This window comes from Mytilus edulis, chromosome 13 (genome assembly GCF_963676685.1).
Source record: "Mytilus edulis chromosome 13, xbMytEdul2.2, whole genome shotgun sequence".
In the NCBI taxonomy this organism is placed as follows: Eukaryota; Metazoa; Mollusca; class Bivalvia; order Mytilida; family Mytilidae; genus Mytilus; species Mytilus edulis.
In genome coordinates, this window is record NC_092356.1 from 61,528,789 (window position 1) to 61,546,293 (window position 17,505).

General features: G+C 31.9%; 2 protein-coding genes across 2 annotated transcripts; both read right to left on the bottom strand.

The window, feature by feature from the left end:
- Positions 1-828: 828 nt before the first annotated feature.
- LOC139502254 (lysozyme-like) lies at positions 829-14,337 on the bottom strand. The gene is made up of 5 exons (XM_071291687.1): positions 14,220-14,337; positions 6,772-6,845; positions 3,436-3,470; positions 2,327-2,441; positions 829-1,237 (listed from the first exon to the last, which is right to left on the bottom strand). The coding sequence occupies exons 1-5, from the start codon at positions 14,324-14,326 to the stop codon at positions 1,035-1,037; spliced, it is 534 nt and encodes a 177-aa protein (XP_071147788.1). The 5' UTR covers positions 14,327-14,337; the 3' UTR covers positions 829-1,034.
- Positions 14,338-16,081: 1,744 nt separating this feature from the next.
- Positions 16,082-16,498, bottom strand: LOC139500450 (uncharacterized). Its single transcript, XM_071289188.1, has one exon. The coding sequence runs from the start codon at positions 16,496-16,498 to the stop codon at positions 16,082-16,084; it is 417 nt and encodes a 138-aa protein (XP_071145289.1).
- Positions 16,499-17,505: the final 1,007 nt, after the last annotated feature.

A 17,505-nucleotide genomic window follows, 5' to 3' on the forward strand; every position in this document is an offset into this window, starting at 1 on the left:
AAATCATGACAATAAAGATTCACTGAATACTGAAATGATGAGTAGAATACTAAAATTAAGAATGGAAATAAGGAATAGGCCAAAGAGACAACAACCAGACCAAAGAGCAGAAAACAGCAGAAGGCCACCAATGGGTCTTCAACACAGCGAGAAAATCCCTCACCTGGAGGCGGGTCTCAGCTGGCCCCTAATTAAAAATGTGTACTAGTTCAGTGAAAATTGTCACTATTGGTACTTACATTGTTTGTGTTTGTAATAATTAAATGCATACGTAAATATATATTGATATATAGTAATGAACACTGATTGATCTACAGCTTGTTCATACCTATTTTGGCATTGCTGAAGGTAATACATTTATTTTTACTTTTCTCATACTATTTATGCCGTCTTTAACTAAATCCGTTGAATATGTACTGATTGATATGTTAGTTTTGGCAGACAAGATTTATTTTGTATGTAGAATAAAAAGATGTGGTTCAATTGCCAATAAGACCGAAAAATGTTAAATCTCGCCACATTATGTGCCTGTCCCAGGTCAGAAACTTGTTTTTTGTTGTCTGTTGCTCTCTGCCATAGTTGTTGTTAGTATATTGTTTAAGTATAAAATACGTCGCTGGTTTTGTCACATTTTGTCATAACAAGAACGTCATGTTTTGGGTTGTTTGTAATGTTTAATATCATACGATGACCAATAGTTGCTTACATCCACGTTCTTTGGCTTCTAGTAATAGGTTGTCTCATTGTCAATTCTAACACATCTCACTACTTGTTTATACAATGGAGTTAAATTGGTGTACACAGGTGGCTTGTTTGTAAATTAATGAGAATAGTCATCCACATTTAATAAATTGACTTAAGACAAACATCGTTAAATAATTTTTGAAAGAGAAAAAGGAAAACAATCTTAAAGAATTCATAAGAAAATTATTTAAATAAACATGTATTGCTATATTTCTAGAATATTAAATCAAGCATGAAAAGCGTGAGAGATTAACCGATTGCATCACGCCTGTTTTTACATGATTGTTCATTTAGCTATTTCTTCTGCAGCCTGCCGCCCTGATTTTTCTCCAGTACGATCTAGTGGAACTTTTCCTACAACCAGTAGGACCTCCATTATGCATGCGTGCGTAATCTTCACAAGTCGTTCCACATCTTCTACCCCCGTAACGTCTCATATAAGTCTTTGTACATCTCTTTGCACAATAGTAGTTGTTCGCACACTGTCTATAACCTGTAAAAGTTAAATACAAATTCAGTTCCATTATAAATAAGAAAATTTGATAGTAATATAGTTGTACAGGGTCTAGATGTGGTATACTGAATAGAGAATAATGGGCCTACCTTTATAGTAAAAACGGGCCGGAAAAATAACGAACAGAGAACCATGGGCAAAATATATAAAGAATATTGTGTAGAGAATATTACTTTTAAAACAACAGATTACCGAAATGCAGAAGTCCCATCCATCTTTAATCAGGTAAGTTCGTGTCCAAAGTTCAGAATACAAAATTCAGTTAAACGTTTGGGTCTACAAAAGGTACAATGACATATTCAGAATAGTCAAACATCCAGTTGCAGCCTTGGTTTAAGTATTATTACATGAAAATTAACCATTTAAATATAACCAATATAGAAGCACTGGCTACTTGGCGCGCAGACGCATATATTACCCTCGATGACTTATGTTCAGTTTGTTTTCATATGAGTATATACACAAAAAAGACCAATAGTTACGTGTATGGAAAGAAACGATATATGTCTGCTTTTGTTCCTTGTAGTACTGAAAAGGAAACAGAAGCATCTGAAGACTGCTCTTATATTGATATCCGAAAAAAATCAAGGGTAGCTATTCTCAAAACAATACTCATTTTTTACAATTCAAATGAAGTTCACTGTACATTTGTACATCCAAAACTATTTCGCTAGTGATATGATTTCACACTCGAAACATCATGGAATGGGTTAATTCACGTATAAACTATTTGGTTGCCATGACGTCGCCCAATGAAATAAGATTTAACATACAGCAGAGGAATTTTTGTGATCTAAACTTATGTCAATTAATACTACGTCCATTTTTTTCTTCAAATTTCAATTGCCAAAATAGTTCTCATATTAAAAAAAAAACATAACGAAAAGATAAATTTTCCGCATTTTAGTGTAAACCAAAGTTATAACCTATATATCAATTCATGAGAAGTGGGAAGAAACATTATCTCGTCCTCAGCTAGAATTGTTTGGTTGAAGATGGAAGACTAACCAAATGTCACAGCTTAAATGTATTGTACTACTGGTTTCATAAGCTTTGGTATACACATACCCCTGCCCGGTCGATAACAGTCTTTCCAGTACACGTTTTTTATCTGAAAGGGTCCACAGGAATATGATCCGCCATCCAAACGGCATCCTATGTTCCTTTTACATCCTGATTCTACCTTAAATTAAATATTGTTGTGAACAACACAATGCATAATAATAAGAAATACAAGAATTAATTAGATATTAAAAATTATAATGAACTATATACATGTAATGATCCGTTAGTTTTAGATTGGCAAACGAAGTACAGTATTGATTCTGAGATTTGTATTTCTGTCCTTGGCTTAGCTAAAACCAATTTCAAAATCTCTTTACCAGTAGTTGCATAAAAAGCAAAAGGCACTTTTAATTTAGTTAATATATAGTAACAGTAAAAAGGTAAACCTGGTGAAGACTGCTGGAATAAGCTTGTGTTGGGCCTTTTATAGCCGACTGTACAATATGGGTTGTTCTCATTGTTGAAGGCCGTACGGTGGACTGTAATTGCTTACTACCACTTCATTTTCACTTTGGTGGATATTTGTGTCATTGGCAATCATAAAACATCTACTCATTTGTATACTAAAACTTTATTTACTACAGGGTTGAAAAGTAATGAAGTTCAGTGTAGAAATTTAGTGCGCATCTACAATGTTTATAAACAAGGCCGTGTAAAAGGCCCATAAATGCCTCATGACCATATGTTTTGATTGTTGCGAAAGATGGGTATATATTTGTACTGAATGAATAATATATGAAAGCTTCTGATTTCTAAAGATAAACCAGGAGTAAATTTAATTGCAGTAATAGGTTTGCATTGAAGCCAATGAGATATTTTTTACTGAATATATCCTTTCAAAATTATGTTCCGATCAATTATTTCCTCGATGCTTGCATACCTATTGCGCATGTGTAGGCACTAACACTAGTGACATCCTGGGCTTGGTAATGCACATACAAACTGTTTGGTTGCCATGACATCCACCAATGAAATGAGATTTAACATACAGCATATCATAATTATTGTGATTTAACATAATGTTTATTGATTGAATGTCCAGTCTCTTTTTGGCATGTCCGTCACCGAATACGTTAAAAAAAAAAGAATCGAAGCCTGGTATACATACTTACTTTACAAATACATGCCAGGCACTTGTTAGAAATTCCTGAAAATTTAGTTATATGCTTAAAGTGAATAGATTAAATTGTAAATAATGTGGAAAACATTTTACAAGTCAGATATACTGATTTGTTAAAGAACATGCTATAAACAGTCAACGATGGTCCCCCTTTTCCTACCAAAGTTAATTACAATATGTTCTGTTACTGTTATGTTTTACCTACTCTGATACTACCAAATTTGTACTGACCATGAACAACACAACGGGTGACACAGGATCTGCGTACCCTCCTAAAGCACCCGAGATTACCCCCAGTGTTTGTTAGGGTTCGTGTTGTCTATGGCCTGGTATTCTATATAGTGAAATGTAGGCTGTTGTTTGTCTGAATTTTTATTTGCAATGCATGTCCTTTTTGGTTTTTTGGGCTCTTTCTGACCTATCATTTTAACTTTTTGAACATTTTCGACTAAAGAGATAACGTTGGTTAAATGGTGGCTTGCTAAAGGTTCCTCGTTCGGCGTGTTCAGTTGTAAATTTTGTAGGAGATTCATAAGCTATTATGACAGTGTATTTGTTCATGTTGTTGGAATCAAAATAACCTTTTTTCTAAATCTTTTCCACTTCATGACAAAAATATCGTTTTTTATATAGCAATTCACTTTTAGTATCTTGGAAAATATAAGAAAAATCTATGGTATACAGTTGTAAATTCAAAAATTATTGCGAGTACTTTAATTACGATTTTGACACAAAAACTAAATTTGAGAATAATTATATGGATGTGAAATTAGCGGCCGGTTCGTTATTAGTTTTTCGACAGTCCAATTTCTTAGTGGAAAATAATAAAAATTCAAATACTCTATAACATTAAAAGCACGATATTCGTAGTTGAAAGGAATAAAATGATGTGTGAAATCGTTTTATGACCCCTTCAAGCTAGCTGTCGTAAATTATCGTTGTCTTCAAATATAAACCTTTATTTAAATGGCACATTTGTCTTTATGACACATATATTTTTACAAATGTATCTATAAAATACAATTAATAAAGTACTTCTATACATTATCATTATATTTCTTGAAACAAAAACAAACGATCACTCTAGTAAAATCTAAAAATAGAAATAGAAATAATTATGGAAAGCCAAAAAAAAAAAGATATCGTCACTTTTCAGCTAAAAATCGTCTAAAATTCAGGTCAAAGGCAACAGGGCGATGACTAGATCTCCCTGATCTCTCAATCTTCATAATATTATGCAGATAGTTAGTTAATATACAGATACAATGCAAATGACTAAAAGGAATTTGGGTCAACTTCTTGTCTTCTATGTTTACGGAGGCCTCAAACATTTTGTCAAAGTGCCAGTTTGATATTCAAAATATATAGTGACAACCTACCGGAGATCGCTTAAATGACGACGAGACTCACCTGATCTTTTAATGTCCATAAAATTGAATGATTTTTTAGACTATGTATGTATACAGATCTTATCAAAAGAATTTTCCCGAATAATGTTATCTTCGATATCTATGGAGGGTTTAAATTGTCACTTGTCACTTGTCAGCTAAAAATCTGCTGAAATTCAGGTTAAAGTGCACAGGGCGATGGCTAGACCTTCCTGATCTCTCAATCTTCATAATATTATGCAGGTAGTTATTTAATATATAGATATAAATGACATCAATAGGAATTTGGGTAAACTTTTCGTCTTTTATGTTTATGAAGGGCTCAAAGTACCAGTTAGATATTCAAAATTTATAGTGAAATCCTATCGGCGACCGCTGAAACAACAGTGAGACCCCCTGGTCAAGTGACAAATTAAGTCGTCCGTACATGTCGAAGATGACATTTTCATAGGAAATCCGTTTGATAGCATCTGTATGTATAAAAAGTCTACAAGATTGTAAAATTTGTGGATATTGAAAGACCAGGGGGTCTAACTGTTTTTTCAGCGGTCGCCGATAGGATTTCACTATAAATTTTGAATATCTAACTGGTACTTTGAGCCCTCCATAAACATAGAAGACGAAAAGTTTACCCAAATTCCTTTTGATGTCATTTATATCTATATATTAAATAAATATCTGTATAATATTATTGAGATTGAGAAATCAGGAAGATCTAGCCTACGCCCTGTTCCCTTTCGACTGAATTTGGACGATTTTGTTTGTAAAAGTGACACATTAAGTCGTCCGTACATATCGAAGATGACATTTTCATAGGAAATCCTTTTGATAGCATCTGTATATATACAAAGTCTACAAGATTGTAAAATTTTGTGGATATTGAAAGATCAGGGGGTCTCACTGTTTTTTTCAGCGGTCTCCGGTAGGTTTTTCACTATAAATTTTGAATATCAAACTGTCACTTTCAGCCCTCCATAAACATAGATGACGAAAAGTTTACCCAAATTCCTTTTGATGTCATTTATATATATATATATATATAATTATTTTCTGTGACTGTATCTTACATTAATTTGTAGGATCCTTTACTATAGATAATTTAGCTGATCTGTAACAATAACATCTTCATGCCTTATATATCATGTACTGTAGTACGCCGCTAGATTAAAACTGGCGTGGAAAGGTAACACATGCCCACCGAAAGCTCTTTTTTTTGAGAGCCCAGGTGGTCGTGTGGTCTAGCGGGACGGCTGCAGTGCAGGCGATTTGGTGTCACGATATCACAGTAGCATGAGTTCGAATCCCGGTGAGGGAAGAACCAAAAATTTGCGAAAGCAAATTTACAGATCTAACATTGTTGGGTTGATGTTTAGACGAGTTATATATATATATATATTGACTAACTATATGTATAATATTATGAAGATTGAGAGATCAGGAAGATATAGCCAACCCCTTGGTCCTCTTATTATCATATAGTCAATCGAAAATATTATTTTTTGGCTTCCCATACTTGTTTCTATTTCTATCTATAAATTTTACTAAAGTGGCCGGTTTTTTTTTTTGTTCTTGAAACATCATCTTTTAAATGTACATCTTTGATTATATTTTATTGATAAATACCTATAGTTCATAAAGAGAAATATTCGATTTATAAAAGGGTTTATATTTGAGGACAACGAGAATTTACGATAACAGTTGGATATTAAATATCGAATAACGAACCGACCGCTGATTTCACATTCGTAATAATTATTACGATTTCTGGAAAAGCAGCATACAGATAAATGTTTCTAGTATCATTTGCGAGTTTTTTTAATGCGATACTCACCCAGTCAAAACATTCGCATTGAAAAAAAATATAGCAATAATTTCGGAATTTACCATATTTGCCGTAATCAATATATATCCTTATAACTATAAAGAGTTCAATTACCTACCTGCTAATATTAACTCAGCATGGATGGTCAAAATGATGACCAAAACTTTTAAAAAAAATTGAAGAGCCAGCATCCTGAAAAAAAATATTGTTTTCGTTATTTTATTAGTATCTTTAAAACATTTTCTTATTTAAAGCAATTTTGTTTTGCTTTTTTAATTTGTTTACCTCCAACTGATAAAAGTTTTAGCTCAATTATTTTTTATGTACGAATAATAAAAACGTAAAAACTTAACTCAAGGTAAATATGATCTTGAATAATATACTATTTAAATATTAAATTCCCTTTAGTGAGCAAAACGTTAAATCACAAAAATACTGAACTCAGAGGAAAATTTAAAACAGAAAGTCCCTAATCAAATGGCAAAATCAAAAGCACAAACACATCAAACGAATGGATAACAACTGTCATATTCCTGACTTGGTACAGGCATTTTCTTATGTAGAAAATGGTGGATTGAACCTGGTTTTATAGCTCACATTCCCCACGCCCCAATATAAAGAACAAAAACTTATAATGACCTGATGTCATAGTTTTATCCTGACCTTGGATGAAGTGACACCCAAATAAAAAGAGATTTCCTCTCATTAAATGTAATCATATATCCAAGTTAAGCTGCAATCACATATGAAGAAATTGGCTAAGCAACCTAAAATCATTTTGTATTCAAACATATTCAGCCTCATTTAAATAACTTTGACCTTGATTGTACACATCAAACATCCAATGAATTCAGTGTAAATATTATCGGGCCAGGTGAGCTAAAAAATGATAAAACCATGAGCTTGTGCAATGCCAAAATGTAGCTATCGATAGAATGTAGGACCATGAATGTCTATATGGGTGTAGCAACAATATTTAGTTGGGAAGAAAGTTATTGATAACAAAATAAATAGTTATACCGACAGATATCCAAATATGTCATTAAAGTGTTAAATTCGTAACCTTAACAAGTAGTTAATACCAATAGAAACCAAACAATACATTTAATAGGGTTTTATGCTCTGAAAACACAAAGGAAAAACGTAGGATATGTTCGAAGTAAATATCAATTTTCTCTCAACTAAGAGCTGATTATGCTTTTTTTTTTTGGCATAAAACATATTCAAAAATTGTGGCCAACGGATAATTTGATTCAGTGAAACTAAATCCAATATAACATAATAGGTTATATGGGTGAATGTTCATTGAAATCCTATTACAAAAAGATATTAAAAGTAAGCACAAAAAAAATTTAATACCTAAATTTCAATTTTAGTTTAACCCCTACCACAGAAAGATGTTTCCCTAAATTTGGGATTTTTGTCCGAAATCTTAACTTTTACCACAGTTTTTCTTTTCAAATGTTACAAAAGACAATTTTTGTTACTATGACATCATAGCACAAAAAAATACTTCTCAAATGTAAAATTTATCTATTTTTCACTCAAGCTTTGTTTAACTGTCGTCCAACATTCCCTTTTATTTAAAAAAAAATTAAAAAAAAGAAAAGAAAAGATTATTGACCCAACGAGTTATTTTGGAGTTTCCAGTTCTCAAAATTAGTGATTTTTAACCACAATTAATTTCATTGAGAAAAAACGAACTGCAAATTTACATAGTGTGCAAAACAACTAACAACTGCGTAATAGATCATAGGTGTCTTACCCATACCTTTCAAAAGCATTTATTTTTTCAAATTCGTATATTTTCTAGACTAATTTTGCTTTTTCAAATACATTGGCTAATTTTACAAAAACAAAAATGGATCTATTACAGAGAACCTAACATGTATATATCTGTATAAAAATACTTTCATTGTGTTGGGTTGCGACGGAAAAGAAAAATCAAATAAACAAAATCAAAACAGTAAGGTTAAAAAGTCTTCATGGTCATACATAATTTACGATTGTTTTTGTAGACGAAAATCATAATTTTGTAAAACATCATACATCAACAGTTGTAATTTCAGATTTTCCTGAATGACTGTAGGACAGTAAATGATAATATCAGTCAATCACATATCAATTTTCCGATAAAAGGCTATTTCATTTTTATATTTTTTTATATGAAAGATGTCTCCCTTATTAACGAGTTTGTCGCTACCGATCAAACGCTGACAACGCGTCGTACGTTTGCAATCAAATTATTCATCAGCTGTTTTTTACTTTTATCTCGTCTTATTTCAATTTTGATTCAATGAATAGAAAGAAATCAGCCGTTAATTCCCACCCCTTAAACTAGCGAATATTACTGATCGGCTCATAATAAATAAAAATAAAACAAATCAGCTGAGTGATTACGCTTCACATATGGCGAAATCCTTTATTAACTTGATTTAAATTGCAGTTTTATTACTTTATAGTAGTTACGATATAATCCATTCATCAGTGCGTTATTGTATGATGTTGGAATCTGGTGAAACAAAAAAATGTACCCGTTTTCAGAAATTTTTACCTTCGTAATTTGTCATCAAAATGCTCCTAAGGATTATCGTTTTCGTTAAATGTATAGAAAATTATGTATGATGTTTGAAAAAAAACAAAAAAAAAAAGATATTTGAGGGCAGCCTTTGAATAACAAGCCGATTTGCATGCCACTAATGATCTACATTTCAAGTCAAATTTAAAATAAAAAAAACTACACCATACGACTTTTTGACGACCTATCTTGAATTCAAGTAAAATCATTTTTCTAGGACTGTGCTAATTTTAAGCCGTATACTATTAAGTGAAATTAAACTCTCTTAATGTTCGACTTTTTCCTGTTCCGTCACCGCACTATTACGCATACATGTAACTTTAATTCAAAATTGTAATGGAACATAATGAAAAATAAATACATGCCAGAGGCATAACAGGCTTCTCATCATAATTGTGAGCCGTTGAAAAAGGGAGAGCATATAGCATGTTAACGTCAAAAGATGATGAGAAAGTTCTGGTCCAGAGCAAAACGTTTTACGTAGAAAGCTTTATCAATATTTACTAAATATCCTGGTAATGAACAAGGGAGATCCTGTTCTCACGCATTTCATCAGTACTACGAATCGAACACTTTGGACTAAAAGTGTCTACAAGATTTTGACTTTAAAACTAGGCATTTTCTACGGTTTATTACGCATACATGTTACTTGTTCAAATATGTAATGGAACAACAAAATGAAACCTAAATACATTAAAAGATAAATATAGACTACGCCATATCATCGTGTGTAATACGATGTTTATCCACTCGTAGACAGGTTGATTTTCAAATTTAAAACACGAGGCAGTAAAATCTGCGATGAATTTCACATGAGATGCGTTCTAACTGAATCCTTCTGTTTAATTGATCTGCAAAAAGATGAGTTCTTTCTATGTGACTTCATCGGGCATTATCTCCTTTTCATGACGTCACAATTGGAATTTTAGAGGAAAGCAAGAATGTTTTATATTTCTAATATGTTGTTACCGATGACTAAATGGAGGTCAAATTAAAAATTGATGATTGTCACTTAAACTGTTCAGGAGTTATGGTTCTTGTGATATTGATAAATGCCAGGACACAAATGATTGCGCAATCACCATCATGAAGTGTTTGTGGTCAGAAATTTTCTGTAACTGCCCTTGTATTGGTTGCATTAGAATACGAAACTTGTGACCAACACTTCTTACATTCGTTATTTTTTTTTTTTAAATATTTGAAATCTTTGATTAATTATTGTATAAAAGATTCAAGATAAACCATATAAAACAATCATTGTTTATTTATCATAAAATAGATTCCATTGGAGGTTGAACCATCTGATGCTACATCTTAAAACACTTATAGAGCACTGTGTGTCTCAAACAACATCCGGAGAACCCGGTCACTAAAGATAAAGCTTTGGCGGGAGAAGGCCAACATGACAAATGGATATCCAATGGCCGACAAGGGTGTAGTGAAAAACATCAAGACCGCCGAATACAGAGGATTCATCTTCCTCCAGTTGTTGATACTTACTAAATGGTGCGCTTGATTTTATTCAAGATTTCCTCCCCTTTAAAATGTACAGAAAAAAACGAAACATTAAATGATTAAATATTTCACATACTAATTAAATATATTCTACATTCAAAAAGCCAGAAATGAAGTCAATCACAAATCACAGAGGGAAAGAGACTGGACCCAGGAACACGATTTCCCATCGCCAAAGTGCAAATAAAAAAGAATTATCAGACCTCGAAATGTCAATTTATCAAGCATATCTCCATGCGCTATTTTTAATTGTCAAATTCATTCAATAGTCCCACCATAACACGATTCATTAGCTTTCTACTGTTTCAAGTACTTGGAAAATAATGGAAAATTTTTCAACCAATGCAATAATTTTACAAAATCGTAGAACCGGTTTTATGATTTGGAATCTAGAAGTTGATACAATTAATAGTCAACACGAATTGAAATCTAATGTGAAGTTCTGTTCCAGAGGTTCATATCAAAATATTTTTTATAATGATAAGGCTTGTAGCATGTAAATGTTCAGATTCACGAATTACCTATCCCTCCATTGCAATAAATTGAACCAAATCGTGCTCCGTCCATGGTGTGACCGAGGGAATTTCTATTCTGCGTGTTGAATGATGTGATAGATTTTCATACAGTATATTTATTCAAAGGTAAAACTTATCAAGAATACAGAAATTATCATAGAACAATAACACAATGACGGGATGTTTAAGTACAGAGCCTTGTCACATGTAACCAAGAAACACATTTAGGCATACTGAAAAAAAACATAATATCAAAATCAAAAATGAAAGACAAGGATTCAATAATTATAAAACAATAACTAAAAGTAATAATCATAACGACAAATAAAAGAATAGTATAACGCGTTATTAAGATGATAAACAACGTCAGTACCCAGAATCTATTCTTCAAGACCATCGTGTATTATTTGTGAAGTTGATACGGAATATCTAACAACAAGGTCTTGGTTCCTTCAGATGAACTATTTTAGAAAAAGGACGATACTTTCTTTGACATACCCCTGTTTTAATTAACTTTCTGTTCAGACACTGGTGACGTTTTACAAAGTCCGAGTAGTTGCTGCTTGCTCTTAAATTACAAAAAATTCTGATTGAGATTGTGACACGGTGATGACTGCTCTACCCATATTTTGACAATTTTACCTATTATGTCTGTTTTGTTCACGCATCGTTGTAAATATAATAGAATTTAATGCGACTGTCATACAAGTGAGAGGTTTAGCTAGCTATAAATGGTTAAACACACATGCATCTTATTCAGTAAAACACTCATCAACAAAAAACTCAAAGATTAATTTTAAAAAATCCACAAAACCAAAACAAAATTAAACTATCGACTATACCCAGATATCAAACAGCGTAACGAATGTGAAGAAATGTCAACTATTCAACTTTGAGCGTTCCAGATAAAGGTAAATCCAGACAGACGTTTCGGACGTAGGAAGTTATTTTTCTTTTGCAATAAAATCATTTCTGCACATTATCACCAAATTGAAATATTGTTATGTAAAACAAAATATGTACATTGATTGAGACCATGAGTTCTACCTTGGAAATGAAAACAATTTTTTATTATACATTTTAATTCCACACACCATATGTTTGCACTTTGAGTCCTATTGTGGTCTGTTGACAGACGCTGTTTGACCTTTATATTGTTGTATAATTTTGTCACAAATATGTCCAACGTAACTCTATGATTTAAAATAAGGAATTCCAAACACATTAACAGTAAAAAGCAAAATGCAAACTGGTGTATGTAATGCTAGCTATAAAATGAGGTTGAATCCACCATTTTATACATAAGGGGATGCTTTTATCAAGTCGGGAAAATGACAGTTGTTTTCCATTAGTTTGATGTGTTAATCTTTTGATTTTCTCAATTGATAAGATCCTTTCCGTTTTAGTGTTTAATAGTGAAAAATTGGAATGACAGAATTTCGAAGTAAAATATTGTAATTGACCGTATTTTATATTGAAGTATTTATCCGATGGATGTGACAAAATTTTATAAATAATTTCATAATGTCAAAATGAAATATTGTCATTAACAGTATTTCATTATGAAACAGTGTCCTCGAACACTTTTCTATATGATCACAACATTTCAGGGGCGACATAATTTTATGTTGTATTTACGCATTTCGCTATTCATTGTTGTACATCGCCTTAAGCTTTTAAACATGTTAAACGAGGCAGTACTATGTGCATACATGTAAATCCCAAATGCTGTAATTTGGTGTATATTGTATTAAAGAAAAAAACGTAAAAATCTTATTTAAATAAAATAAGAATCATAACTAATTTATCATGTTTATTACAATTTTATTTTTGTATATCGTAGCTTATATATGTTATAATGTCGTGTTTCACAATTCCCTGCGGCCTGCCAGAATTCGGCAAATCGGGATTGTATCGCACACGTGAGTTGATAAATACATACTCATTTTATGTGACAATGAGAAACCAGCATCCTTAAAGTCATAAGAAACCTCAAATTTGAAAAAAATATGCATTTGTTTTTTTATAACTAAATGGATAGTTTTCATAATACAACTTATGTACATATACTTTTCTGAAGAAAATTCCTTAATTTGTCCAGATTAAGAAGAAGTTTACTTATTTTTAATTGCTTGCTTCCAGGAAGCAATTCGCCGACATATTTTCCGTATGCATAGTGACCCGAGCGTAACCCTCCTCGTAAAAATCCGGTGATCGCAATACGCATGCATCTGTCATTAAAATAAACAAATATCTGATTATACATGTTAAACACGTGCTCAATACCCATGCGTTTTGTGATTTGTTTACTATAAGGTGACAATCGGTAAAACTCGGCGTCAAATCACGGCATTTGATGAGCAGCCATATGTTAAATCATAACAAACAAAGAGAAAAGAAATTGACGATTATATGATATATTTGCGAAAATAATGATAAAATCGTGCACAGAGGACTAAGTTTATGATATATACATGCATTGGTTCAAGAATTGGATAAACATTATTTTTCACCACTCACTCGTTTCATATGACTTTAAGTCGTAAAATAACATTTAATAATTTAAATATGCTCTACAGGTTTTCTTTGAACCACATCATATTAATGTTGACCATTGACAATATTCTTTTTTTTTCATCAATTTGTAAGATTCATTGTTTACGTATACCGATCAGCTGCATCTAAAGAATCATTTGCAATGAAACGGAACAAAAGACTTAAAAGCAAACTACATTAAAATAAGTGTTACATTAGCAATTGCAGCATCAAATGAAAAAAAAACGAAAATGGAAATAGAATTTTATTTCTTAAAAATTACATACGATGGTTGGAAACAAATCGAATAAATATTGTATACATATCTCAAAGTCTACAGTGGTTTAAAGTATACTTCCTTTGTACTGTTCATATCACGACTTTAATGTTTTGATCGATTCTATAATAATACTTCTCACTTACCTGGTCTTAAAATTTTCCTTAATTGATGAATCTGCTCCTGTGGGAAGTTTTAATGGACAGGGAAGAACACTCTGTTTTATAGTCATGTAAACAGTTAATGTATTCATATTGTGCAACATATTGCTAAAGCCACGTTGATAAATGCTTTGTGTATGCAAATTTTATCATAAACATAATGTAGGCGGTTGATTGTATATGAAAACCATTTTTTTTTTTATTGTATATGAATGTTTTTGGTCTCCGTCTTGAAAGATTATGTTTCGTTCCTTTTCGTAAGACATTGTACATTGCGTTAGTAGCCTTTTCTGCCAAATGAAGTTTGCCCGTTTTAAAACTCCCAGTTCTTGAAAAATATACCCCTAAATAATTAAAGTCTTTAACAATATCGATATTTGAGTTGTTGTATTTAAACAATAAATTCTTTTGTAATCTTCCCTTGGTAAAAACTACTATCTTTGTTTTTTCAACGTTCACCTTGAGTCCCCATATGTTACAATACGTATTAAATTTATCTAAGGAGGCCTGGAGATCAGTCGCCGTTTCGGCAAGTATGATCGTGTTATCAGCATAAAGTATAGCAAATAAATTTAAATAAATATCTAACTTTGTTTCAATGTCTTTGCTTACTGTTTGTAGACCAATCACATTTTCTTGGCATAGAAAATCTTCTAAGTCATTTGAAAAAAGTGAAAATAAAAAGTTCTTAGTGTCTTCAATTTCTTTCATTAAGATGGCTATCATTTCAGTATCAATATTTTCTTGGAAAAGCAATGATTTTGAAGCGTCCCATTTCTTTATTTTCTCATCTTTGCCATTATCAATGCCATCAGTTGTTTCCTTATCTAAAATTAAGCACTTGATTGAAAGCAGTAAAGGGGAATGAACGTCGGAATATAAACTGGAAAAATCTAAAATTTCAAAGTTTAAAAAATTTTGTAAAAAAGATACATTACTGATGCAATAATCGACTACGCTAGCATTTCGACATGTTAATTTACCTTCCCTATCTTTTGTTGTTCTGCCATTCATGATAAAAAGATTATTACCTTTACAGAAATCTAATAACTGATTCCCAAAACGGTTTTTGCATTTGTCTTTATTATTCCTTTTCCGGGTCAAGTTTTTTTCGTCTAATTCACACACCATGTTTACAGTCACACCCTCATCATAAGTACATATATCATTTTCATTAACATAAATAAAATCTCTGTCTTCTGCTGTTCGCGCGTTAAAGTCACCGATAAAAAATACTTTTTCAAATTTCCTTGAGAGATCTAAATATTCGTTTTCAATTTCATCGAGAGCACTTGACGAAGAGTATGATGTGTATTCCGGTGGTATATAGATAATACCTAGTATAACATCTTGGTTAGAACATATAATTTTTGATATTTTACACCACAAAACAAATTTGCAATCAGTTTTTATAACCTCAATATTTTCATGATGGTGATCTTTAAAACACAGAGCTATACCCCCGGACGTTATTCTACTTACTTTTTTCCTTTTTTTTCAAAAGAAATTTATACCCTTTAAGCCGAATGACATCCAAATCATCAGTTTTAGTTTCTACAAAGCAAGCAATATCATTTTTGTAAATTAGTTCACTAAATTCGGGATAATTGATTCTTGATTTTAGACCACAACAGTTAATACACAGTATATTTATAATGTTCTGCTCATTTTCTATATGGACTTCCTCATTCAAGGATTCTCTCGATTCATCCTAAATATGGGTTGACAAAGTAATTTCCTCGTTTTCATCTTCGGCAGAGTCATTTCTCTAGCGTTTAAATCGACGTGGTGGTATTGGCGGGGATCCAGTAATTGTTATAGGAGGGTTTTTGCTCAGAAGAACATCCCTATATTCTTTTTGTTTGGTCGTTGGAGGCTGTTCTGTTATAGTATGGTTTTCCATTTATATAAAGCTTGTCTCGGACAAGATTAACTTTTTTGCCCTCACTTTTTGCCTTTTTCATAATTGGGTAGAGATCTTTTATTTTATTTTCAATTTCTGGTGGGAACTGTTCGCTAATACCAATTTTTTTGCCTTTTAACTTATAAGTTCGGCTGAGGACGTGTTCCATTTCTCTTCGATAAATAAAGCGTGTCACTATAGGGCGGACTCCATTTAGGCCTGGTTTGCCGAAGCGGTGAACATTTCCAAATGATACGCGGTAGTGTATGCCTAGTTCCTCTTCTAAGAAGTTTTGAATTTTTGCATCACATATTTCATTTTGTTGGAAATCTAGTCCGGAAAAGATTAAATTATTTTTCATGCTTCTGCATTTTAAATCCGTGATCGTGTCTTGCATTTGTTTGATTGTTTCTTTTTGTTCTGATTTGCCTCCGTTTCTATAGCCAGGATTCTTTCTTCAATGTTCTCAATCGAGTCTGTATTTCTGTCACAATGGTTCAGCGCAGTATTGACTATTTTTCCTATACTTTCTACACCTTCCTCTACTACTTTGCTGTTGATTTGGATGTCATTTAACAGCTCTTCGTGTTCCGATACTCTTGCTATTACCGATAACATTTTTGTGTTGATGTCTTCTATTTTCTTTACATCTGTTTCGTTTACTTCGATTTTTTCGTTAAGATGAAGTAAAGTATTCAATATTGCAATCATCACCGTTTTTGTATCGATCTGATCAGTGTTTCCTACTAGTGTTGACTTAATCTTTTGTAGATAGAATATTTCGGTTATATCGTCCATTTTGTTTTCTTTGGGCGGTCATTCAATAGTTGTTCATTAGATGATTGTTCAATCTGCAGTTAATTTAATCTCAGTTCATTCTATCTAACAATTATTGTTAAGCTGCATGTACCTGCATTTGATTAGGATTTATATATTAGGTCAACATGGTATTTTTTTTTTAATTCTTCATTATTACACATATTTCAGTATATAGTTCTATATATGTTACCAGAGATGGTTTTATATCATATGTCTCTGATGGTACAAATTATACTTAAAACAGATTTTCATGTTCATAATGTAATTATTTTTTTCACACTCCATGGCTCTGTTTTATGTTGTGATTGGTTTTTTTTCATTTTGAGTACATGCATTACTATCCCACTAAATTACATATAATTAGTGAAAAAGCTATTTTCAGTTTACAGAAACTATATTGGCATTTAAATTTTATCATGTGTATAGCATGTTTAGCAATATTTGGTTATTTGATATAAATGATTGGGGATTGGGTTTTAAGTTGACAAATACTTAGAAGCTGTCACACCCAGAATATATCCTGATACTCTTGGCATTGACCATAACTGC

What these genes read in the sequence shown, in the direction of transcription:
- LOC139502254 (XM_071291687.1), bottom strand. Translation starts at nt 14,326, where the DNA reads ATGAATACATTAACTGTTTACATGACTATAAAACAGAGTGTTCTTCCC. An exon ending in TGCTGAGTTAATATTAGCAG is followed by an intron (nt 3,471 to 6,771) that starts GTAGGTAATTGA and finishes CTAAATTTTCAG; the next exon opens with GAATTTCTAACAAGTGCCTG. An exon ending in CTGTTATCGACCGGGCAGGG is followed by an intron (nt 1,238 to 2,326) that starts GTATGTGTATAC and finishes TAACTTTTACAG; the next exon opens with GTTATAGACAGTGTGCGAAC.
- LOC139500450 (XM_071289188.1), bottom strand. Translation starts at nt 16,498, where the DNA reads ATGAAAAATAATTTAATCTTTTCCGGACTAGATTTCCAACAAAATGAA.